At 39.5% G+C, this 27,539-nt stretch overlaps 1 protein-coding gene across 8 annotated transcripts in view; it reads right to left on the reverse strand.

Moving 5' to 3' along the window:
• Positions 1-27,539, reverse strand: part of kif13a (kinesin family member 13A) — a 188,081-nt gene that overhangs the window by 123,908 nt on the left and 36,634 nt on the right. For 7 of the 8 annotated variants that reach the window (XM_052017039.1, XM_052017037.1, XM_052017038.1 and 4 more), the window contains exons 3-4: positions 3,151-3,163; positions 2,536-2,596 (exon numbers count right to left, since the gene is read on the reverse strand). In XM_052017039.1, the coding sequence (XP_051872999.1) occupies positions 2,536-2,596; positions 3,151-3,163 (74 nt within the window). Of the gene's footprint in view, positions 1-2,535; positions 2,597-2,928; positions 3,005-3,150; positions 3,164-27,539 lie in introns of those variants that run through there. The other variant, XM_052017040.1, reaches the window with a different exon arrangement.

Below are 27,539 nucleotides of genomic sequence, written 5' to 3' on the forward strand. Positions count from 1 at the left end.
ACCCCTTCCTCCCACATATCCCTCTATTTTAAGTTCCTCCATATGCTTATCTAGCAATCTCTTGAATTTGGCCAATGTACCTGCCTCCACCACCGCCCCAAGCAGCGCATTCCATGCACCAACCACTCTCTGGGTAAAAAAACCTCCCTCTGATATCTCCCTTGAACTTCCCACCCATTACTTTAAAGCCATGCCTTCTTGTATTGAGCATTGGTGCCCTGGGAAAGAAGCGCTGGCGGTCTACTCTATCTATTTCTCTGAATATTTTGTATACCTCTATCATGTCTCTTCTCATCCTCCTTCTCTCCAAAGAGTAAAGCCCTAGCTCCCTAGGTCTCTCCTCATAATACATACTCTCTAAACCAGGCAGCATCCTGGTAAATCTCCTCTGCACCCTTTCCAACACCTCCACATCCTTCCTATAATGAAGCAACCAGAACTGGACACAGTACTCTAAGCATGGTCCAACCAGAGTTTTGTAGAGCTGCATCATTACCTCATGGCTCTTAAACTCGATCCCATGACTTATGAAACATCCCATAAGCTTTCTTAACTACCCTATACACCTGTGAGGCAACTTTCAGGGATCTGTGTTTATGAACCCCCAGATCCCTCTGCTCTTCTGCACTACCCAGAATCCTGCCATTAACTTTGTACTCCACCTTGGAGTTTGTCCTTCCAAAGTGTACCACCTCACACTTCTCCGGATTGAACTCCATCTGCCACTTCTCAGCCCAGCTCTGCATCCTATCAATGTCCCACTGCAATCTTCAACAGTCCTCCACACTATCCACAACACCACAAACCTTTGTGTCGTCTGCAAACTTGCCAACCCACCCTTCCACCCCCTCATCCAAGTCATTAATAAAAATCACAAAAAGTAGAGGTCCCAGAACTGATCCTTGTAGGACACTGCTAGTCACAGCCCTCCAATCTGAATGCACTCCCTCCACCACAACTCTCTGCTTTCTACAGGCAAGCCAATTCTGAATCCACACGGCCAAGCATCCCTGGATCCCATACCCTCTGACCTTCTGAAGAAACCTACCATGTGGAACCTTGTCAAACGCCTTACTAAAATCCATGCAGACCACATCTACTGCACTACCCTCATCAATCTGCCTGGTCACCTCCTCAAAGAACCCTATCAGGCTTGTGAGACACGATCTTCCCTTCACAAAGCCATGCTGGCTGTCCCTGATCAGACCATGATTCTCTAAATGCCCACAGATCCTATCTCTAAGAATCCTTTCCAACAGCTTGCCCACCACAGACATAAGGCTCACAGGTCTGTAATTCCCTGGACTATCCCTACTACCTCTTTTGAATAAGGGGACAACATTCGCCACCTTCTAATCCTCCAGTACCATTCCTGTGGACAACGAGGACTCAAAGATCCTAGCCAACGGTTCAGCAAGCTCCTCCCTCGCCTCGCGCAGCAGCCTGGGGAATATTCTGTCAGGCCCCGGGGATTTATCTGTCCTAATATTTTCTAACAGCTCCAACACATCCTCCCTCTTGATATCTACATGTTCCAGAACATTAACCTCACCAACACTGTCCTCAGTTTCATCTAGGCCCCTCTCCTTGGTGAATACTGAAGAGAAGTATTCATTGAGAACCTCACCCACTTCCACAGCTTCCAGGCACATCTTCCCACCTTTGTCTCTAATCGGTCCTACCTTTACTCTCGTCATCCTTCTGCTCTTCACGTAAGTGAAAAATGCCTTGGGATTTTCCTTAACCCTACTCGCCAAGGCCTCTTCATGTCCCCTTCTTGCTCTCCTTAGCCCCTTCTTAAGTTCCTTCCTTGCTACCCTATATTCCTCAAGAGACCTATCTGATCCTTGCTTCCTAAACCTTATGTACGCTGCCTTCTTCCTCCTAACTAGTTGTTCCACCTCTCGTCACCCATGGTTCCTTCACCCCGCCATTCCTTCTCTGCCTCACCAGGACAAATTTATCCCTAACATCCTGTAAGAGATCCCTGAACAACGACCACATCTCCATAGTACATTTCCCTTCAAAAATGTCATCCCAATTTACACTCGCAAGTTCTAGCCTTATAGCCTCATAATTTGCCCTTCCCCAATTAAATATCTTCCTGTCCTCTTTGCTCCTATCGTTGTTCATGACAATGCTAAAGGTAAATTCCCCTTGACTTCCCCAGATTCTACCAGATATCTACACACAAGGAGCAATTTATACTAGCCAATTAACTTGCACGTCCTTGGGATATGGAAGGAGATGGAGCAAGTGGGGGAAACACATTCAGTCACAGGGAGAATATGCAGACTCCACACAGATTGTATTGGATATCAGGATTGCACCCGAATCACTGGAGCGGTGAGGCAGCAGCTCTACCAGCTGTGCCACTGTCACCCACAGTGATATCATTCCCCATGACTGCTTCAAAATATCAAATATAAGATAGGTAACCCCTTCAAAAATTGGCCAAGAAACTACTTAGGCATCATGTTCAAACCCATATACACAAAGAGTATCAGGTTGTTTTCTCCAGAGAGGCAGGCTCACCTGCATATTTTGCTTTGTTGTTTTCATCCATGGACCAGAAGCAATGGTCAAAAGCAAAGACCTAATTAAAACAAATATCAAATTCAACTTTTACACATGTATTACTTAAGAAATATGTCATTGAATATTACAGCCTCTAACAGACTAAATGAGTCAATTTTGGTATGATTGGGATAGAGGGAGCAAGTTGACCACTATTTTGGTTAAATTCCATCTCTTCCTTAAATTGGGCAGTGTTATTCTTAACTGTCAATTTAATGCAGCAGATGACACCTTAGTATAATGTCTCATTTAAAGATTTTCAATAACGAGTCATCGACAGAATCTCATGTAGTAGGAATGCAAAATTACAAGGAAAGAAATTTACCAAACATACTTTAGGCAATGATTTACCTTTAATATTTTTTTAAAATAATGATTGTTCTGTCTCTTGACAGCTATGGGGTTTCTCCAATGAAGTACTAATTCCAAATCTGCAAAATATCCGTAAAATATGCAACCAAATTTTTTATTTCAAAATTAGCCATACAAATACTGCCTAATTTGTGTGCAATACTTTATTTTTAAAAACTAGCATGTGGAATGCATTCTACCAAATAGAATTAACTGACATACCTTAGGCACTTTCCTTTTACAGCAGGGTCAGTCCATCAGAGTAGAATAAGTAGTGTTGAGAAATGCAGAGATCCACCAGATCACCCACAAGGATTTTTTTGGGGGAAAAGAAAAGAGAACAAAGTTAATTTCCAGTATATTTATCACTGAAGACCACCTGATACACAAGCATTTTCACTTCAGACCTCTTTCTCCACAAGTGCAAAACAAACGCCTTTGCAGTGAACTGAAGTTTAGTTTCACTACTGAATTTGATATTATTTGCAATCAACAAAGATGAATAATAGGCAAGATACATCTTTTTAAAAGAAAGACATCTGCAGCCAGAAGTAATAGACTTGCAAATGGCAACTGATCTACATCAGGGAATTTCAGGCTATAATTATATCAAGAGAGACTGATGAATTAGTGATTAAGAAGTTTCAGGTAGTTGCAAACATAACAACAGCTCAGTAAACAGCAATTGCACTTAGACAGCCCGAATAATCCCAGCACTCTTATTGCACACCCAATCTCAAGTATTCCTGATCCCAATGAATAGATTTCATGTAATTCATCCTCAACGGTCTGTACACACTCAGGTAATATGCACCATTCTGTATATATATTGTTTATAAAATGTTAAACTATTACTGTATGAATAGGCAAAAATTGAAGTATCAAAGATGCTTTTTCACATTGGTAATGCAAAAAATCAGTTATAAAAACATGCATGGATCCTGTCTAAGAGATACTAAGCAAAGGCCACCTTTCTTAAATCCATTCTCTTCAAAGCTAGTATTTTCTCACTCAAAATTGTGAGTCACCAGATTTGTAGGACTGTGCAAAAGAGTTCTACAAATAAAACCATTCCTGGAAGACAAGTCTAAATTTGTTTTTTTAAAATTAAAATATGACAAGCGATTTATATTAAGAAACAAATTTCAGGATGTTAGACTGAAAAAGCCTTCCAGCTCAAGATCTGTGGTATTGACACCACAAATAACACCTTGTTGCAAGACTAAACAAGTAAAACTGTAGATGCTAGAATTTGAAGCAAAAATACAATGCTATCAAGCAGCACCTGTGGAATGAGAAGCCAGTCAATGCTTCCGGTCAGCAACCCTTCTTCAGAACTGGGGGAACAGTGGACAGTTTACAGTTCCCAAAGCATAGCGGGGAGGGTTTGAGGGGGGTGGGGGGAAGTCGAGACAAAAGACAGAACTTGGAGATAAATTAGAACAGATTAGATGATAAGGAGCATGAATACTGACCATTAGGGAAGGTGTCTGAAACAAAAATGGGGTGAGAAAAGGAACAAGCACGATAATGGAAAACGATGAGTGAGCAGTTTACCTGAAGTTGAAGAGTTTAACGTTTATTCCAATTGGTTGTAAAATGCCCAGACAGAAGAAAGGGTTCTTCTAGTTTATATTGGGCTTCACCGTAGCAGTGGAGGTGGCGCAGACAGACAGACAGAAAGGGGCAATAAACAAACTGCTGGAAGAACTCAGCAGGTCAGGCAGCATCCATGGAGGGAGAGGGATGGTCGACGTTTTGGGTCAGGACCCTGCATCACTGAACAGTGAATGCAGTATACCAGATAGGAAGGAGTGCAAGTGATCGTTTGGGCCCTTGGATGGTGGGAAGGGAAGAGGTGAATGGACAGATGTGGCACAGCCTCCATTAGTACAGAAAAGTGCCGTGGAACGGGGAGTGGTGGGTGGGGATGGAAGAGTGGACCCCAGGTCATGAAGTGAGCAGTTCCCGTAAAATGCAGAAAGAGGAGCAGAGCTGAAGCTGTGACTGGTGGTGGGATCATGTTGGAGATGGCTAGGACGAGTATTAAACATTATGTTAAATTTAGTAATGAATTAATACCCCTCTATCTGGCAGCAAAACTATTAGTCTAGCAAGTCAACACCATTGCCACCAGCTACACAAGGCTAAAATATAAGCAGAAGCAGAAAAACTGAAAGATCTATATAAAGCTGAAAGACTTCAGTTCCTCATCTAACCCAAGATAAATCAACTTTTCATGGCTGTGGCTCCTTTGAAAGTCAATGGGTGGTATTTCCCTCAAGCCCTTGCAAAGCAATAATTCAAACAAATAAATTTTACACATTTGGCATTTTCTCAGATCTTCCTTGATATCCTTCTACTGAAGTCCCCTCACATCCTTCTACTCAACTACTGCTCTTCCAAGGTTACTCACTCCCTTGTTCCTCTTCACTCTGGCCAGATGACAACTTTTCCATTGCTAACATTTGATCTGCACCATGAAATCAGTCTTATATTTACATAGCACCTTTCCCTGCTATAGTGTGGAAGCACAGAAGCCAATTTGTGTACAAAGAGTAATTGTGAAAATCATCAGATATTTGTGTTTTTTTTCACTAATGTAGATTGTAGGATTTTTTAAAGATATCTGGGAAAATTCCCTGTGTTTTTTCCCCAGAACAGTTCCACGTGTTTTTTTGTTGAGTTCACCAAAGGCTGCAGAGAAAGCCACAGTTTAATGTCACTTCCAAAAGACACACCTTGCTGCTGACTCTTTCACCACCAAGCCACTGTTTGAAGTTAAATGCTTCAGCCTCAATATCCCATTGAGCCCAAGCATAAATTCCAGCCCTATAATCATTTCTTTCAGAATTTGTTACATGGTCTACCTCAGACTTCTTTGTCACATCTCAATTCAACTGTTTCCCTATAGCTTTCCATTCTCCACCTAGCATAATGACCACCTCATTCAAATCTCTGCCTTGAGTTTCAGTCATCCTCTGACCATCATTGTTCCTCAGTCGCCAAATGCTGCAAACTTAAAATTCTCTACCTATGTTCGTTCCTCCATAGAACAGCTGCCACATAAGCTTATACCTTCAGTGACCTTTCTATTCTTCAACTTCTTGTAGATCCTGCTATGCTTTGGCAGACTTGCCTTTGGCCACCTTTCTGGAACTCATAAAGATCAAGAAGAAAAAAATATGCCAGATGCTGGAAATCCAAATTCAAAAACAGAAAATGCCAGAAACCCTCAGCAGGTCAGGGAGCATCTTTGGAAAAAGAAACAGAGTTAATGTTTCAGGTCAAAGATCCTTTGAAAGGACCAGTTCGAACAAAGCGTCTTTAACTCTTCCTCTTTCCACCGATGCTATCTGACCTGCTGACTGTTCCCAGCATTCTGTTTTATTGCTGGAATTCCTCACCACCTTCAAGACGCTGCCAAAAAAATCTTGTAGAAACGTTTCCAGCCATTTTTAAAATTTCTCCTTTGGTTCAGTTCAACATTTTCCTTACAAACACAGTGGTCAGTGATTATCCTAACCAAAACCAGAATGCTCTAGATGGGACAACTTTAAAGGGGAAGCAAGTAAATTGCATTTTTTGTTTTTAAACACACAAATCTTTATAGATGACAAGCTGAGATCACATGAGCAGCAGTATAAACAGAGGCATAAGGAAAGCAGTCATGCCAAACTTTTACAAATCTTTAGCTTGACCCTGTCTGAATACTGTCCAATTCTGAGCACTAGACCTTAGGATGTTACTAAAGGGAGCCTGAATACCAGATGTAACATGAAATTCTGATGAAACATTCAGGTTTGGGTTGCTTAAACCAGGCTGCTTGACACTGTTGAGAACTTCATCCAATGTGGGATGCTTTGCTAAATAATTGTGGGATGAGGATAGCACGGCTGAGGTTGTTATATTTACAGCAATGGTCAAGTCAGGTATGGAAAAAGTGAAGCACTTGGACACATATCAGATTCATTTTGACAAGCCTGAAGTTCCAAAGCCTTAGGCAGGGCTCAGTGAAGATTTGGTACATTGGAGCAGGAGTACAAGAGTTCTGCTACAAGGATAACAAAAGGGGGGGGGGGGTATTCTGAGCAGTGATGGCAGAGGAGAGATTTGACAGTGGGGTTCAAAATAAAAAAGGTGAATGGTTTTGATAGAGTAGGCAAGGTGGAACAATCTTTGTTGGCAGAAGTTCAGTAACCACAGCAAATAGATTTAACCACATTGTCAAAAGATCTAGAGATGAGAGGAAGGCAATTTTGTTAATGGAGTAAATTATTCTGAACTTGAATGCGCTACCTACAAGGCCAGTGAAAGCAGCTTCAAATATAATTATTAAAATACTTGCATGGGAAAGACATTAACTTTATATTATGTAAAGAGTAGAGGAATGGGATTAACTGGATAACCTTATTAATGAGGAGTCAATGAGAGATGATCAATAGAGTACATTTCTCTCCCGTGTTGTTCTACATTTATAATCAAGCTGAAGTTAAAGGATGATTAGAATTGTCGAATTGCAATCTTCTCTCCAGTATTGAAACAGTAGAGAGTTCTCCAGGTATACATAGAGTCATACAGCATGGAAACAGGCCCTTTGGCCCAACTCATCCATGCCAACTGTGTTGCCCAACAAGCTAGTCCCATCTGCTGGCTTTTGGCCCATAACCTGCTGAACCTCTCCTATCCATGTACTTATCTAGATGGCTTTTAAATGTTGCTAATGTGCCCACCTCAACCACTATTTCTGGTAGCTCATTCCAAATATGCATCACCCTTTGCATGAAGAAGCTGCCCCTGATGTTCCTTTTAAATCTCTCGCCTCTATCTTGAACCTATGCCCTCTTGTTTTTATCACGGTCTCCCTGGGAAGAAGACTATGTGCTTGTCACCCTGTCAATGCCCCTCATAAGATCATCTTATATACCTCTATCAGGTCACCCTCAATCTCCTACATTCCAGGGAATAAAGTCCTAGCCTATGCAACCTCTCTTTGTAAGTCAAGCCCCCAAGTCCAGCCAACATCCTAGTAAATCTTTTCTGCACTCTTTCTAGTTTAATAATATCTTTCCTATAACAGGCAGCCAAAACTGTACACGACACTCCAAGCGTAGCCTCACCAATATCTTATGTAACTACAACATAACTTCCCAACTCCTACACTCATCGCCCTGACTGATGAAGGCCAATGTGCCAAATGTCTTCTTCATCACCTTATCTACCTATGACGCTGCTTTCAGTCAACTATGCATTTGCACTCCAAGGTCCCTCTGTTCCATAACACTCCCCAGGGCCCTACCATTCACTGTATAAGTCCTACCCTGGTTTGGTCTCCCAAAATGCAATTCCTCACATTCCCTGAGGGACCAATACTTACATTAGGCACCCACTTCCATTTTTATCTTTTCGTAAAGCTCGGTCTGTTCTGATAATTCTTGCAACATCTACTTACTCCCCCTTTATTACTTGTTTAATTTAGGCCAAAAGCATCTGGCCAGACAAATATAGACAGGTGGGTGATAATTCTGGGCAAATCAACCAGTCCTGCCCCATCTTGTCCCTTTGTTTGGAAGAAGTGAGTGGAGTAAAAGGAAACACTGCTCAAATAGAGAACAATTTCAGGCAGGCTGAGGAGAGTGAGTGATGGAGGGAGCCTCATTAGACCTCTTGTTCAAAGATAGAGGAAAAGAATTGGGCAAAAATGGGGAGTTTGGAGTCAGGAAAATGGAAACTGGCAAAAGGCATTAAAAGTGTTAGAAGTTGGGAGCAGAACAGAACTCTTCAGCTCATATGTACAACTGATCTAGTGGAATAAAAACAGAAAATGCTCTAAAAACTCAGCAGGTCAGGGAAGATCTCTGGAAAGAAGAAAAGTTAGCATTTCAAGTTTGGGACCCTTCATTAAAACTGAGAAAGAGTGATCAAATGGGAAGTGCTGGCTTTGTTGTCTCAAAGACTGTCAAACTCTCTCATCGCAAAGCTGGTTGCAATATTGCAATAGGGAGCATGATAAGATGGAGGTTGGCGAGGGAAGGGGGAAGGAATGAGTTTGGTAACAATGCATGGAGAGTTAGCAGACAAATGGACCAACCAACATTCTTCACCCTAACCCTCCGCAGAAAAACACTCCAGAATTTGCCATTCAAGTCAGTAGATGAAGCAATTTACTATGCTCTAGGTATCTGCTGCAGTCACTAATGTGCCACTGGTTGCTTTTCAAAGCAATTTGTCATACATGAAAGTAGTTTGGGCTGTTGCTAGACATGACAAGATAGCTGCATGAATTTGTATCGTAACTTTCACCAAAATAAAATCCCCTTGCCTTGCAAAAACAAAAATGCAGACACTGAGACATATGAAGTGATACTGGGTGGGCTAACCAAAACCTTACTCAAACAGGGTCTTTACATAAATAAAAGCAAAAAGTGCTGGAAATACTCATCACCTGCTCCATGACCTGAGTGTTTCCAACATTTTCTCTTTTTATTTCAAATTTGCAGCCTCCGCATTTTACTTATTGATTAAGATATCTTTATTAGTCACATGTACATCGAAACACACAGTGAAATACATCTTTTTGAGTAGTGATTTGGGGGGCAGCCCACAAGTGTCGCCACGCTTCCAGCGCCAACATAGCATGCCCACAACTTCCTAACCCATACGACTTTGGAATGTGGGAGGAAACCGGAGCACCCGGAGGAAACCCACACAGACACGGGGAGAATGTACAAACTCCTTACAGACAGTGGCCGGATTTGAACACAGATCGCTGGAGCTGTAAAGCATTTATGCTAACCACTATGCTACCGTGCCTGCTTTTGGGATTTTAATACAAATCTGGAAAGAAGAAATGGAGGTGTAGAGATTTGGTGAAGAAAATTCCAGGGCAAAGGGACTAGAAAGCTGAAGGGAAGACTATCAATTGTGAGTCAAAGGATAAGGACAAGGATGCAGGGAGATCAAAGACAGAGGGAGATAATGGATTTGGATACAATTGGAAGAAGGTATAGAATTAGGTTGGCAGGTGGCCCTGGAATAATTTAAAATATTGAGTTGAGGTTTACTGTTTTAGGATAACAAAGGTCAGGGTATACAGTGAAGGGAATATAGTGTAGGACAGGATCTGGACAGTAGAGTTTTTGATGGGCGGAATCTTAAATGGGATTCAATAACTAGAGACATGGCACAACACCAATGAAATAGTCAAGTCTCTGTTGAGTATTTTGGCGACAGAAGGTAGGTAGGTTGTCTGGTCAGCTCCAGACAGTAGTACTGAAATAGCCTGAATCAGGGACCAGAGATGATGCCTCGCTACTCAGATTCTTCTTTCCACCTACTCTCTTATCATCATTTAAGCATCCGAGTTAAATGCCCAACATTACTTGGTTTAGTTTTACTGGAAGCCAAGTTGGACTTGGGCACAATTCCACAGTTTATGAATAATTACTGTAAATGCCTTTTAGCTCAATGCTCGAGGAAATACTGATCCAGCCATTATAAATACAATCAAATCTAGCAAAAGGACATTTTATTGAGAGTTCCTGCTAATAACAGGATTAATGTACAGTGTATCCTTTACATATTGCTTGATTGAGATACCCAGCTAAATTTAAACGAGCCATAGAATCCTTGAAGCAGAGTTCCTTCTCTTTAAATTTGAATAGTCCTATAGTATATGAAGAACAAAAGCCAAAAACTCTGTATTCTAGTTTCTTTCATATTCTTGTAAAAAGGGAAATTAGAAATGTAGACAGGTATTATGTAGAAAGGGGCCTAAAGTGATTCAGAGCCACAAAGTACTTTTAAAGCAGACCCATTATAAATGAAACACAAATATCAATGTCATATGACACGACACTATTTGAGTTATGTTTGGCTTAGGTGGTCATCTGAAGGCTGGCATCGTTAACAATGCAGCACTCTCAGTATAGGACTGGATTGTCCACCCACAGATTGTGCTGAATTATCTGGAGTGAGTCTTGAACACAAAACCCTTCAAGTGCAGATAGTTCTATCACTGAGGGAAAGCCCATGCCAGTTAAAATTCTGAACCAATCCTGCTTCTCCAGAAGAAATTTATTGAAATTACATAAAGTATTCTAACAAAGGAGGTGCAAAATGAAGCTTCTAGCTACAGCTATGTGTATCATTCACATCAAATCTATTTTGAACTACATGGTGATTTTGAAGCAACTTGCATTTTCCCCACAAAAAAACTCTATTAATCTAGCACACTTGGGACTTCGGTAATGGCAAACTGGCAGATTTTCTGGATTATTGAATGTTATTACAATCAATACTTCAGCACACTTTTAATTCACTTTTCTTAAAAGATTACATGGTAAAATAGTACAAAACATTTCCCTTGGGTCCCAGTGGGTCAAAGGGAGTGTGGGGCTCTGGAGAGAGCACAAGAATCAGCAGCCCATGAGCCAGATGCAGAACCAGAGATTTCTGAACAAAATCGGTTTTACTGTAAAACTAAACAGGATTGATTACTCATTCTTGCTGCCTTTGCTTACATCATTGGAACTCAAAATGCTGCTTAAGCTCAACCAAACATTATCTGAAGCTTACTGCATATCAGCTATGGCCCAAGTACGTAGAGAAAAGAGAATCTGCAGCAAGAACTTCAAAAAAAAACCAAATCAGAGAGTAGAAAGAAAGTCAATAACAAAAATACTCCTGATACAGAGAATGGTAAAGGCTAACTCATCTTGGAGCTGTATTTTTGGATTGTTCATTATTTTGATTCTTTCCATAATTGCCACCAATTAGAAAACAATTAGGAAATTAAGTAGAAGTGTTCCAGTAGTCTCAATCACAGAGTAGGATTATTTTCCCTCTCTCACTCCTATTTAATTACCTCCTTAAAAAATACGAAAGAAGTCAAATAAAAAGGTATCAACACAGACTTGCTCCACAATGCACTGACAAAAATTGTAACAGAAGTTTTCTTAGGAATTCTAAAATTGCTCGAACAAGAGAACTCACCATTAAAAGTTCACTGCATTGCTTTAAACCATGGAATCACATGTTTCAATGTCTATAACTAAGGTGCAAAAAACTTGCACAAGCCACTGCTTAAATTGTACAAAAATATTTTGCAGTTAAATAAAGGAATTCCATGTTCTACGTTCCAATCTGCAGGAACCCTTTAAGAAAGGATGTGATTGGATTGCTAGCAGAACAGAAGTGGTTTTCTAGTCTAATGTCTAGAACGGGGAGGTTACCTTATGAGGAAAGTTGAATGAGCGAGGTTTATGTCCGCTGAAGGACTTGATTGAAACACAAGATCCTGAGGGGTCTTGACAGAGTGGACATAGAGAATATTTAACTGTGGGGAAAATCTAGAACTCAGGGTCACTCTTTGAAAATAAGGGGTCACCCATTTAGGACAGAGATGAGGCAACATATTTTCTCTCAAAGGAACCCGAGGCTTTAGGACATTGCTTCCAATGCCATGTGAGGAAAGATCTTTGAAGATTTTTAAGGAACAGGTAAAACAGATACTTGATAGGCAAGGGAGAGAGGTTATCGCTGGTGACCAGTGGCAGAACTGAGGTTACAGTCAGTTCAGCCATTAAATGGCAGAGCACATTGAAGAGACTGAGTGACTTTTTTCTGCTCCTTTTTTGTATGTTCATTCTTTGATACCCAACCTTGTTCATTTTGTAATGGTCATTAGCACAACCACATCACCAAATTTGACATACTTCTTCCACAAATGTCACATTAATTTTTGAAGTGATACCAGAAACTACATCAAATATTTTGCATCCATTCAGAACTTCTTCAACAATGACAGTGTCCACATGTAAGGTCTGGACAACGTTCTGGCACACAATGATGGGCTGCTATAAGGAGTATCATGATTTCTCATGTGGAGGAGATTTCTGTCAGTTGACCGACGGTTCAAGAGCTACCAGTGTTGTGTGAACTCCATTTAAAGCCATGAAAATCCAATTTATCCAGAATCCAATGATATTTAACAATACATGGATCTATTCCTGTTTTTGGGAACTTATTCCAGTGTCCCAACAAATTAACACTAATTTATCATGTTCAACGTGTGATTTGGACATGTGAACACATATTAACTAAGATTATACAAAATTCTTTTTATTAAAATGGGAGCGTCTATTATTGTAAGCGAGCTGACAGAAAGGCAACTTTTACCCATGTTCTAAACAATAAGCATACTTAGTTAGAAAAAGGCAAGTAATGAGACTTCATTAGCAAATGCACATTTCAAAGTCTTGACAGAGCTCTTAATTTATCTAGTTCTCCAAAACCAGCGATTTCTGATGGCAGAAACAAACAGCTAGTCAGTAGACATTGCTAAAGGTAATTGGAGATTCCTAATAATTCACCATCTCAAAAGTTTATTCTTTGCAAGGAGTAAGTGCTCTGACCAGACTGCTCACTTTATTAGATGCATTTTTTCCCCTACAGCAGCTATAGCTATCAACTATTCAATCATGGGAAATGCTGGAAGACAACTTGTATCCCATATTATCTGGCAAGCAGGATACAGCTAGTACTGGTTTACAAATTCTTTGAACTTTCTCTTAAACCTGTCCTCATCAGCAATTATCAGTACACAATGACTGGAATGAGCTAGAGGAATGCTGGAGTCAAACACCATTTAGATGAGGCAGTGGTGGAAAGGTGGATTGCAAAAAAAATTTGCAAATAAACAACTGACAACCATTCAAGGCACATCTTGGTCTCCTGCCTTAGATTGAATGATTGAATGAAATAGACATTCAAAAACTTAATACTTTGTAAGAACTTCATGGTTTATTCAAAAAATTAAAAACACTACTCTGGTATTAATGAAGTAAATTCAGATCATAATACAGGCCAAATCTACAAATACAGAATAACCTAACAAGAATCATCCACTTAACATGGAGAATTAACATAGACTGACTTGAAGTTTCTTTTAGAAACAATAAAACAAAGAGATATGGTAAACAGCTCTAAAGACCAGAAATAAAGCTCGTGAGCAAATATAGCATGAAGTTAACAATCACTTTAATTATTATTACTTCAACCAATTTTGTAAAATGATTTAAAACTATTGCAAGCAAACAACAGTGATCTTCAATTACACTTGCACAATCCATAGTCTTTTTTTGTTATTTCTTACTCATAACTTTTCAATTTTTTTTAAATGTCCTTTTCTGGAGTTCTTTCATCCAAAGGAACTTGGCATTTATCAAATACAATCACTGAAATTACAAGTAGTTATTACAAACTATAACTCATACTTGAAATCGCTTTCAGTTAGTGTCCATTGCTTCTGTATACAGTACATGTCTATTTTACATGGTCATTAAGAATACTCCTGTTGCATGAATAGCATTCCCAATAATTCAATATTAATGAAAAAGATCAAATCATTACATTTGCGTGTACTTCAAAATAATTAGTATCCTTTCTTCAGCAGCAAATATAATTCAATGAGCAAAATACTTGCTTATTGAAGTAACTGAAAAACCCAAAGAGTGAGGAAACATCACTCCCACCTTCACATCATACCTCAAGTTCCCATAAGGGTCTATACTTGACCCTCACTATCTTATATTTGCATTATGAATCACTATGACTGTACTTGAAGCCTATTTGAGAGAAATCTACAACGACTTCTCTTTCTGGTCATGTGCCACTATCTCTGGATTTACCCTTGGGTCCCTCAAACTTCTCATAGCATTTTGCTTAGGGACAGTATAATCCAAAATCCCAAATCAGATTCCACATGCAAACTAACATTTGCTCAATCACTCCATGCCATATGATTTGTATTGCTGTTTGTTTAACAACTGTATGCTCAGAAATTTCCTTCTACTGTTTACTGGGAAGGCCAAAATTATTGTCTTTGGTTTCTGCCACAAATTCCATCCACAAGCCATCAACTCTCATCCTTTTTCCTCCATAAACCTGAACATCCCAAATTCTGTTGCTCATAATTTGCACAATCCAATTCATTCATTGACTCTATGCACTTTGTCCTTAATGACTGGGTCCTGATCCAGTAATGCTTTGGCCTTAAAATTATCTCCATATTCAACCCCTCCGTGGCCTTGCCCCCTCCCAACCTTCCCTGGCCTTGCAAGCTCTTGGAGATGTCCACTTTCCCTTGTTTTATACACTTAAACAAGTGAATTTTTCTGCTCGGAGCCTAAATAGTTGAAGAGACAGGCATTTAAGTTGCTCTGCCTCATTTTCATCTTTTAAGATGCTTTTTAAAACATACCTATTGGGCGGCTTTTCACTTTTGCTAAATTTCAGTGCCACATTAATGCAAATAATTGTTGCCTCAGTCCAACTGGTATCAAAACACTCACCCATGATTTACCTCCAGTCTCAGCTTGAAAGAACTCCCATCTTGCACGTTTCAGTTTATTCAAAACTCTGACCGCATTCCAACCTGCAACCAATATTTATTCATCTATCAACCTTTTGCTTGATAACCAAAACCACAAATCTAAAATTGCCATTGACTTTTAAAATTTCTCCACAGTGTCAATGTTTCCTGTTAGTATTACATCCTCCAGGCCTTTGCATTCCTCTGATTTTCTGGCTGCCCACTTCTCCATTTTCTTTACCTACTATTTGTGGATGTGCCTTCATTATCCAAGCTCTAAATTTAGACATCCCTCCAAAACCCTGTTCCTCTCTCCTTCCTCTTTAAAGCCTTCCTTTATGACCACACATTAAGTCTCTGCCCCAATTTCTTCATTGGCTTCATATCAATCATTTGTCAGCTGCCGACTTTTCTTGGTTTGTGCTGCTGTGAAGCTCCCTGGGACTTTTTCTCTGTTCAAAGGCTTATATGCTATTAGAGTGTACTCTAGTCACAATCCAGCAGTCATTACTTAAAATAGTTCTGTGATGTGCTGAATAAAACTTGACCATTACATTCTGAAGCAGCAAAGTTCCTGCAGTCATAATTATTTGCTTCACTGGCTACAAAGCTTGCCCAAAATGACATTCTCAGCCTCCACCAATAAGGAATACTTAAATTTCATTAGTTTTTTTTAAGAAAAAGCTTCTGGTATCCAATGTCTGGTGTACACAAATTGCCACTGTGCACATTGCACACTAGGAGAAACCATCAGACTTTTACTATAGATGGCTCAGCCTCAAATGACTTCCCACATGCCAAGAGTGCACATTTCCAGCAATGCAAAGCTTCATCCTCTTTACACGTTGCAGTGAATGGGCAATTTGGGAAGCTGAGTCAAATGATTTATTTCCAAGGGCTGTTAATCCTTCTTGCGGGTCAGAAATAATGTTATCAACTCCCTGATTAGAACTTTAATCTAATCAACTATTTTGAATCACTTGCTAGTATTCAACCACGCAACACAATCAGTTTTGAATAGAAGTACCTCAACCAGCTGAATTCTGGCTTGTGCAAGGCCTTATAAAAGTTTGAAACCATTTTGTTATTCAATACATTGGCTCTGGCCAAAGCATGGGTCAGATGGAACTAAATTTACATGAGATCAACTTTAACAAAAAAATCCTTAACAGCCTCCAAATAAAACAAGCCTAAAAGACTGCAACCCATGATTCCAGAAAAATTAAAGGAATCTTAAGTAGTACACATGACACTATTCCGCCAACTTACTCCTCTGTTTTACCTTAAATCAACTACTGCGTCACTGCTAGTTATTAGGCACTTACAGATGGGCCCTAGAATATAAAGAGTGCAAGAACTATTGCCCTTAAGGCAAAACACTTAAGTGTTAAATTCAGGCTTCCCCTTGTGACACAACACTTGGTTCTTTTCTACATACCAATGCATTACTACTGAACACGAAGAGCCAACTGTGTCTGAGGGAGGAGGAGCACTGAGCTGATAGCAATTAGAGATCATGTAACTTTGTATACAGGTTTTCAAGCTTCAGTCCAGAACACCGAGAACCAGAGGTCAACCTGTTGATTAAATAAACTTCCCACAATAAAACCCTGTGAACTAACTCCGCAGGATTTCAAACATAATTTACTTAGAAGGATAAGGAGCGAGCAACAAAATGGCTGGGAAAATATACCGAAGGAAAATAATTAAGGTCAGACAGTTAGATGAATTCCCAGCTGCTGTGATTGGCAGCATACAAACATCCTAATGCACTAAAAATACAGAAAAAAAGCTGAAAATAATAGACCATCATTCTGGTGTTCGAATTGTTTATGCAGATTATTTAAATATTGTAAAAGTTAAAATTTACTATTGATCTTATTTCCATTCCATCAGTTAAATTTCAAAATTACATAATATTATTCCAAAAATCTACCCCCAACACCACCCCCTCCCCCCATATTCCCATTATTACATCTAGTTGCTTCAAATTAATCCAATTACCTGGCCTTAAATTTCCAATTCTTAGTCATCCTAAATGTGGAAAAACTACCCTCATACATTATTCCAAAATTACCTTGAGACTCCAATAACATGCCTTCTTGCCCTTAATTTACTATTCTGTTTTTGCCTCAAACAGGTAAATAACATGCTATCAAAATGCTACTTAGTGGACAGTGAGCTTGATGCCAGGTTTCAGATCTTGATATTTCAACACACCTTTTTCCCCACAAGCAAACCAAAGGCTAGGTTGGTGCATTGAAAATGGTTGTAGATTTCATTACTAATGTCTGCCCTCACAAGCACTTGGCATATGGGAAGGGATCCATATTGACCAGGGTCTTACCATAAATCTTGATTTTTGGTTGGTCAAGGATCTTGCAGATATATAGTGAAAAACCAATCTTCTATATGCCTCAGTGAAGAAATCAGCAATAGTTTGGGGCTTGGCCCTTGAATATGCACATATGCAGATACAGACTGTGTATATATACAGACAGTGTACTGTAACATGATGACTGAAGTAAATGCAATTTTTTAAGTTCTGGAGTGTAGGCAGTGAATCCTATCTATCCTGCATATAGATTCCACTCCTCAAATACTGCCCTTTTGATACTGGTTTCCTACTCTTTTGCTTTCCTCTACAACATCTTCAAGTTTAGACGGACCATTTACATCAGGCAGACTGGAGTGTACAGTTCTACTTTAACCAAATCATTCAACAGCAACAGCTTCTGGGAATTCAAATCAGCTGTTTAGAAATGTAATCCAGCATTCTATTCATTTCATTTTCATATCACCATGATTAGGCCAAGCATGTAACAAATCAATTTGTTCTCATTTGTCTCCTCACCTTTGATGATGTCCATGCTACCTTTAACTGACTACATGAAAATTTGCATGGTCAATTCTCAATGGGAATTGAAAGCTTTTTGTACAATGAAATGGTAGAGTACAGTGACCCATAAACACCAGGGGGACATGTCAAATGCTGTACTTACGCTGTCAGACTTTACACCTGGAACTTTATTCAGCTCTTTTGAAAAACATAAAATAATTTGCCTGTTCAGTTAGAGACGATCTCCACTTTAGGCTTTAAGATCAAATAAGTAAATGAGGTACAATTTTGTGAAAAATCAAAAATCATTTAAAATTACATTACCTAATAAATCTTGCAGAGCTACTGTTACAGTACTGGAATATGCCATTTATAAAGCTGCACTCTATTCACACCATGATATAATCCTTAATATTTTTGTCAGACAATTAGTTTCCTTGAGGAACCTGTGCTAATAACTCATCACCGAGCCTCATTCTGCAAGGGCCACACCAGATAGACACTCATTTGTTCCTGCAAACTGGCCAATCTGTTTTCATGCAATTTGCATGAAGTTTGAAAACCTTCAGCCTCAGAAAAAAATCTTGCAGTAATTGGAGATGATGAAGATCATAAAATATTCACATCTAACCAGAGAATGATTTCATCCACATTAAACTCCATAAAAAACTTACAGGTTAGACACGAGCCACATACAACACCACTTAAGTTTGGACTCTGCAAGGCAAACCTACCAATTTATATAGCATACAAGTAGTAACGGAAAAGTGCATTGCCCTTAAAAAAAACAAAGGCTGCCATGGTGAATTTACATCACGTTTACCATTACTGTTATGTGATATTAGCTTCACCAGCACAGTAACACTGGAGGAAGTTGGCTGTCAAAGGCCAAGCTGCAGCAGAGGAAAACAAAGAATCTTCTTCCAGAGGGCCCAAAATGAGTTCAGGATTGTAATTAATTGCTAGTGAAATTATGTCAAGTGTGACTACGGACCATTAGATGCATTGCCAATACAACCAAGTCCTCAGTATCCATGGGGGATAAGAGCCTGGACTTCCAGGTTAAAAATATATGGATACCACCAAGGCCCTCTCATTTATACCAAATACAACCCCAAACAAACATAAATACAGTCTATGATGGTCTAAAAGCACTGATACACATTAATAAACACATTAAAATGTTATAATACCTAAAAGAAAATGACATTAGCTAACAAACTTCCATTGAAAACTGACGGTGATGGGTTTTGAAGTCATGTGTACAGACATGTTAGCAAAAACCTGTTTCTGTAAGTCCACAGCAGGAAGCCACTTGAAACCATATTTCTACAGACAATGATCAGTTCCTTAACACGATCATAGATATATTTGTTAGAATGGGGCTTTGCGGGTATGCAGTTAGCAAATCAGAGGATAACGAGGACCTTGTGTAAATCCCATTGCAGTTATTGCAGTGCAGAAGCGGGGCTACAGTAAACAATTGATAGTCATATGATCTTCAGTGGCAAGATTATAGAAATACACAAATCGCTTGCTAGGAAGAAGCACATAACTTAAGTTATAGCCCAGAATTCAACAGAAGGAGAATGTGGCCCATCTCTTGCTCCATCATTTGCCTCAGCCTTCTGTAAATCATTTTATTGTATGAACCTTAGATGATAAAGATATTACCAGAATGGAGACTAAGGTGAAGAAGTATACTTCCAAATGCTCAAGACAGCTTCCTCCTATTTCACTTAGACTAATAATTCGTAAATTATTCAGGAGCATGAAATTATTACAGCAGTAACATTCAATTATATATCACCTCTGAAGTTGCAAACGTCCCGTGATGCTTAAAATGGAAAAGAAAAATGCTCAATAGGCAGTAGTGGGAGAGACCATTGATAGTGGAAAGAGAAATACTAAACCACAAAAGTTGGGAAAGCTGTTTGCTGTTATATGGGACATGGAGATTTCAGGGTTCAGCTCAAAATCAAATAAAAGGCTCCACTCCATTAGGTTCAATCCAAGTGGACGGCTATGGAGTGTTGTGAAGAAAGCGAGATGAAGTCCTGGGGCAATATCGAAACTGTTTTATTATAGCCACCCAATATTAGGTCCATATAAAGTTCAACCTTATTCCAAACCAGAGACCGGAGTTGGGGTGGAAGAGGTAGGTAGAGGCAAGGTGGAAAGCTACTTGGCAGCAACCGAACAGAAATTGACTCATCTTTACATGTCATAAAGTTACATGACAGTTTGGGGGGGGGGGGGGGTGGGTGGGGGGGGTGGTGGAGGTTGAAGGAGGATGGTGCCATGAAGACAAAAAACTGGGAGGCAGCAAAATAGATGCAACCAAGCCAGCAGGAAATTATTGCAAGAGCTGAGCCAGCACCTGAGACGGAAAAAAGCAAAAGTGAGCAAAGGAAGGGCTACAGAAGAGAATGGAACTGTTAGCTGTATTGAAAACAATGGGGATTATTTTGAAGATAAAGGTTAGGGTACTGATTACAATTATATAAATAAGATGACAAAATATTATGGATACTATCAACAAGAGAAATCATATTAGAAATCAACTGCAAAGGTCATGGCTTGGATGGTAACTAATGCTCAGGAAAAGTGACCAGTGCCATCTATAAAAGGCAGTGGGCTAGGGGCATGGGGGGAACTAAATGGACACCTTTTGTACGATTAATGGAGATGCAAAAAAAATGTGAGGAGGGGGAATCAGATGGAAAAGAGTTTGGACTCCAAGATAACGTAAGTGGGAAGAGGGAAAAGCATCATCACTTCAGGTAAGATGTGCCAATACCCAGGGGCCTGAAAGAACACAAGGAGGAAAATTTGCGGAGCATGGGGAATTGAAGGCAGATGTTCTTAAGCACATTGAAAGCAATGTTAGTCAAAGCAAGAGGACAGAGGTTGGTGATGCTGAGAGAACCCTGCAGTAGGGGTGAAGTCAAAAAAATGAAAAAAAAAAGCAAGTTTTGTTTGCCCACCCATCTCAATGTGGAATGAAAGAACAGGGAGTTATGGAGAACAGAGAAATATAGGTTTTGAGGGATGACCTTGTCAGTGAAAAAAAAATCATTGCAATGCAAATTTCCGGGATGGCTACTTCAGGAAAAGGGGTTGGATAGGGAAGAAAAAAAAGATATTCTTGATTATAATATCAATAACCATCAAAAGCACAGCAGTAAGTTTTCTACAACCAAACAACCCTGCTTATAAATAAAATCGAATTGTAGCTCATGGGTGATTTTCTGCAATTCGAGTAGACATGGGACAAAAAAAAATTTCAAGTGACTGCCAAAACAAGCATCAGCAAAAGACTGCATTCACAGAACTTTTTCTTACTATCTATTGATGGCAATAATTTTATCTAAACTTGTGTGCCAGAATTTAACAACCCATCACTAAATCTCCCATTTTCCTGCACCATAAACTGAATCGCAGTTACGTAAATTACACTGCTACAAATATTGCAGAATTAGTTTTGATCAAGGAATTGTATCATTCAATTAATTTACCTTTTTAACCTTAGTCTTTTCTCCCCTGCAGCACTGAGACTTACATTACACTTTGCCACCAACACCATTTCTAGATCACAAAATGGAAGACGAACAATCCACTCAGCTGGGTCCACCCCACAGCCGAGAATTGTCCAGCATGCCACTGCATAGTCAAGCCTGCTATCCGAGAAGTGGAATCACAGACTCAGCAACTCATCACTTTACAGCATTGCCTGAGGAATAAAGAAAATAAAGGAATTGTACTTAGCACCTAAAGACAACTCACCAATGTACATTTTTTTGGAACCAAACAAGAATATTGGAATGTGTTCAGAACTTTCTCCTAAACCATCAATGCTTCAAGCTATTACAGATTTTATTGCGTAATGAAACACTCCCTGATGTGTAAGCCAGGTCTTTAAAACACTGAACCAGTGCTCCTTGTCTCACTGCTCTATGGTACCTGGAAGTATCGACCATTATTAATTTTATAAGCTCTAAATGGAAGATGAAATCAGTAATGTTTTTGTAATGTTCATAAAACTCCAGCTTAGCTTAATGCTGGTCACAGTTCATTCCCCAAAACATCAGAGATGAACTTATTTGCAGCATCTGCAAGCCAAGAATAACTACTTAGGTGTGCAGTGCAGTTATGGCTCCACTAGAGTGTTGTTCAACATGATGATGAGATTTGAATTCAAACTACTGGAGGCCAAATCAACTCCAGTTTCATAGTTGGACTGATAAAGCACTGATATGCTAACCCTCCCCAAAACACATCTTTCGGATATTTGAAACACACGGGTCCACGGTACTTCAGAGCACTATTAGATGAAATGCCATCCCAGCCATTCATTAATGGGTGCTGAGTCACAAACCTGAGACTGGCTGTACTGCTAAACTCTAGAAATTTGTGCAAGCCAAAGGCCCACAGTGAAGGTTGTCCTGAACAAGCAGCAATCTGCCCAGTCTTCAGTACTGGTAGATTGAAGGGCTGGCACAGCCATAGAACCTTTGAACATGCTTGTGAATGTTAAATGCTCATTTGTTTCATGTTAATGAACAATCAGTCATTAAGTGGGCATATTCCAACAAAGCAAAGTGCAAATTCTTATCAGTAAGAAATTCTATCTGTGAATTTTCCTGCGGTTTCTTTCAGACCATTTAGCTTGGCCAATTCGACAGATTCAAAAGAGAGATACAGCATAAAAACCAGTCTTTGGCCCATCAAGTCCGTGCCGATCATCAAGCACCCATTTTACTGTAATCCTATCCTTACCCGTTTTATTCTCCCAACATTATTGTCAACTTAAATTCTACCACTCATCTGCATACCGTGGGCAATTTACAGTGGCCAATTAACCTACCAAGCCAAACATTTGTGGGATAATTTGACGAAACTGAAGCACCGTGGGGGTAATCCACATCGTCATAAAGAGAGCATGCATGCTTCACACAGACAACATTGGTGGTCAGGATTGAACCAGGGTCACTGGAGCCGTGAGGCAGCAGGTCTACAAGCTGCACCACAGTGCAATCATGTGGAATTGTTTCCACATGGGCAAGGTCTTGGCTATCCAAAACGGACTGCTTTAATTAAAAGGTTCTTTAATTGATAAAGGGATTTGAGGAAAAACTCTTTTCTGACAAAGGAATGCAGAACAAGACAGAATTACAGGTTGGCTGCTCAGGAATAAAGCAGTGTTTTTCCTCACATGAAAGATAATGGGAACACTGAACCTGCTGCTACAAAAGGCTGTGGATCCCAGGGACTTTTTTGCAATTTTTAAAACAAAGATAGATTTTTGTTAGCCAAAAAGGTATTGAGATGTATAGAACAAATTCAGTAAGTGAAGTTGCAATACAGATCAGACAATTCTCAGTAACAGTTTCTATTAATACACCACCTTTAACATCACAAAAACAGCCCAAGGCAATACAAAAAGCTGACACCATTCCACTTCAGCAGATAACATGACAAATGGCCAAATCTATGGTCTAAAGAATGAAGAAATATAGAGAGGTAGAGGAGTTTAGGGAGGAATCAGAGCTTGGGGTCCTGACAGCTGAAGATACAAGCAATGGTGAAGCCATTAAATTTTTAGATGCTCAAGAAGCTGGGAATAGGGGAATGCAAATCTCAAGGCTTATAATCCTGTAGGAGTTTGCAGAGATAGAAAAGGGTGAGACTATGAAGGCATTTAAAATAAAAGATAATTACTTTGAAATTGTGGCATTGTTTCACCAACGTAAGGCAATAGAGCCAATGTAGGGCAGCAGAGTGTGCAGGATGAAAAACACGATGATGCTGGAGGAACTCAGCAGGCCAGACAGCATCCGTGAAGAAAAGCAGGCGTTCAACGTTTTAGGTCAGGATCCTTCTTCAGGAGTTGTGGGCAAACTGGACGGTGCGACTAAGGAAGTGGACATTAGCGTATTTAGAACAAGGGAAAGCTAAGCATGAATGAAGGTTTCAACAGCAGGTGAGCTGAGGGAGGGGTAATGTTATGGAGGAAATAAGTGGTTTCAGCAATGGATTGAAGGTTCAAAGTTCAACTCCAGAACAAATATGGTGAGCAGGGTTGGCAACAGTCTGGTTTAGCTTCAATTGCCTGGGAGAGGATTGTCATCTGTGATGGGAATCAAAGACTCAGAATTTAGGAATAAGCCAAAGCAGTGAAATTGTTTGAGAGGATGTCAATTCCTGTGGCACTCCAATGTTCCCAAATTGATTCACTTGTTAGGAGTTCCGACAGCATTTAAAATCAACCACAGGGATCAAACCGGAGTCACCAATAGACCAGATAAGGACAGATGTTAATATAACTTATCTGATAGTCAATAGTTTCATGATTATTATTACTAATACTGGCTTTTTTTTATTCCAGATTCAGTTTATTTTAATTTAAATTCTCCAGTTGCTATGGTGGCCACTTAGATGATTCTCTGTAAAATAGAACCATACAATCTGCGATTTAATCTTCTAACTTGTATTGTGGTTACAAGATCTTTGGCATTTTCGGCAATGCAAATTATATGTCCAAAATTCTAGAACCTTATAAAGCACATTTCAGGATCATCATTGTTTCTTGCATCTCCCTCTTCAAAAGTTTCTGACTAAATTACCAAACTAGCTAGTTTGCTTTTCCTTTGTGAAATTAGTATTTGTGGGCGAGTCCTATAGGCTCCCTCTGGGACATGCAAAAATAAAATTTTCCATCCATAACTGTGGCTGCTGAAACACCCAGCTCTGTTTACAATGTTCTTGCTTAAAAGATGATAATTTGATCATACCTCTAAAACTTTCAAATCTCTGATCATTTAAGCATAACTCAATTTACCTTTAATCTCTGCAGATATACTTTAGCAACCTTGATAGAAATGTGCTATATTCAGAAAGTGTGTCTAGTAATAACGTATTTATAATTCAAATCTGAAAACAATTATACTCCATCTATCAGGACTGTGAAAATGTGCAAAGTACAAGATATTCAGATGCCTTCAACTATTCTTTCTTGTATAATTTTGTAAATTTTTGTTTAAATTGATGTTTTTCTTGTGTATGTTGCCTATCAGATGTTATGTGCCGGTGATCCTGCTGCAAGTAAGTTTTTCATTGAACCTGTGCATATATGTACTTGTGCATATGACAATAAACTCGACTTTGACTTTGTAATCACAAACCAGTTTATAAAGAACACTTTTTTTAAAGCAGTTCTTCCCAAAGCCAAGGCCAGTCTTTGTAGCATAGAGCTCAAAATGAAAAGCAAACCATTTTTCTAAATCCTTCAAGTCGCTATTTCGTTTATTTTTCAAATACAGAAATTATTTTCTCAGTGAAAGAAGGGGTGCACACTTGATTTGACAGCATTTTCATTTTAAATTCAGAAAGCTGTAGGTTCAAATCCCACTCCAGAATTTCAACAAATAATTCAGACTGACAATATAATAGTGCTGGGAATTACATGCCAGCCTGGATTTTTTTGTTGATGACGTATCTATGAACGATATGTTAAACTTGTCTATTAAATGTTGAAGAGTGCCAGGGGTTTGGTTTTAAGAAAATCCAATGAGGTTATTGACAAAAATTTCTCTCTTGAACAACACAACTGATAAAATGCTAATTTTTCTCATCTGTTGTCTACGACATAAACAGAAGCAGGAGTAGGCCATCTGGCCCTTGGAGCCTGCTCCATCATTCATCAAGATCATGGCTGATGATCTACCTCAGCACCATTTTCTTTAATATCCAGAAACCTATTGAATTCTTGGAAGAACTCATTAACTGAGCCTCCACAACCTTCCAGGGTAGAGAATTTCACAGATCTGCTACCCTTTGACTCAAGAAATTTACCCTCATCTCAATCCTAAATGACCTACCCTTTATTTTGAGACCATGACACTTGCTTCTGGACTCCTCTGACAGGGGTAACGATCTCCCCGAATTCATACAACAGTGAATTTAAAGTGCATTTTCTAAGTTTCAATGAAAGTTCTTCACATTCTTCTAAACCACAAGAATGTAGATGCAGTCTATTCACTATCCTTCCATGTGGCTAAACCAGCATCCTTTGAACGAGTATAGGGAATCTTTGCTGCACTCAACTCTTTGGCAAGTATATCTGCCTTTAGGTAAGGAGACCAAAACTGGCCAGAGTACACCAGATGCAGTCACACTAAGGCTCTGTAGAATTGCAGTAGAACCTCTTCACTCCTTTACTCAAATGTTTCTGCAATAAAAGCCAACAAACCATCTGCCAGCCTCAGTACTTGCTGCACCTGCATACATTTGTGTTTTGTGTACGTTAATGGATGATCTCAAAATTTTCCACATTTTACTCCACCTGGCATTTTCTTACCCTCTCACTTAGCATGTCCATTTCCTCTTGAAGCCTACTTACATCCTCCTCTCACACAATCCCACCTAGTCTCGTGTCATTAGCAAACTTGGAAATATGACATCTGGCTCTCTCAGCCAAATCGTTGATGTAGATCATGACCAGTTATGGCGCACACATTGATCCCTGTAGCACCTCGCTAGTCATAGCCTGCCAACCTGAGGAAGTTTTGTTTATTCCCACTTTTTCGGTCTGTTAACCAATTTTCAATCCATGCCATTATATTATGCCCAATTCTATGTACTCTAACCTTGACAACTAGCTTCCTGGAAACTTATCAAAGGTCTTCCAAAATCTAAGTAGACCACATCCACTGGAATTCCCTCAAGAAACTCCAACAGATTACTTAAACGTGACTTCCTTTCCACAAATCAATGCTGACTCTGCTCAATTAGTTTCCAGCTACTCTGCTACTCTATCTTTCATTATGGATTTCAGCACTTTTCATTACTATTGATGTTAGGTTAACAATTGGTTTGCTCCCTGTTTTTCTCCTTCTTCTTAAATATTGGAGTTATTTTTGCAACCCTGCCACCCTCCGATCTGCAGGGGTCATTCCAAGATCTATAGAAGTCTGAAAGATGATGACAATGCAACCACTATCTCGATTGCTGATACCCGATCATCAGCTTTTGATTCACAAGGCCAGTGCTCAAGTTTCCATTCTATATTCAATGATCATGTAGTCTCCACTATGTTAGAGAAACTAAATGCAGACTCGTGATCAATTTGCAGAATACCTCCATTGAATCTGCATTAACGACTCTGAGCTTCCAGTCTCTTATCACCAATTCTCCGTTCCACACTTATCTTTCGTCTTTGCCTCCTACACAAGCTCAAGTAACAGCACTTCACCTTCTATCTTGGCAGGCTGAATCCCTTGGGATACAAGACTCCATTCAACAATTTCAGAAAATCAGCTTTTCCAGTTTGTGGCCAGATCTGATCAAGGTCATCCACCTGCAACATTAACTCACTTCTTCCTTCTCCACCCAGGCTGT

This window comes from Pristis pectinata, chromosome 5 (genome assembly GCF_009764475.1).
Source record: "Pristis pectinata isolate sPriPec2 chromosome 5, sPriPec2.1.pri, whole genome shotgun sequence".
Lineage (NCBI taxonomy): Eukaryota > Metazoa > Chordata > Chondrichthyes > Rhinopristiformes > Pristidae > Pristis > Pristis pectinata.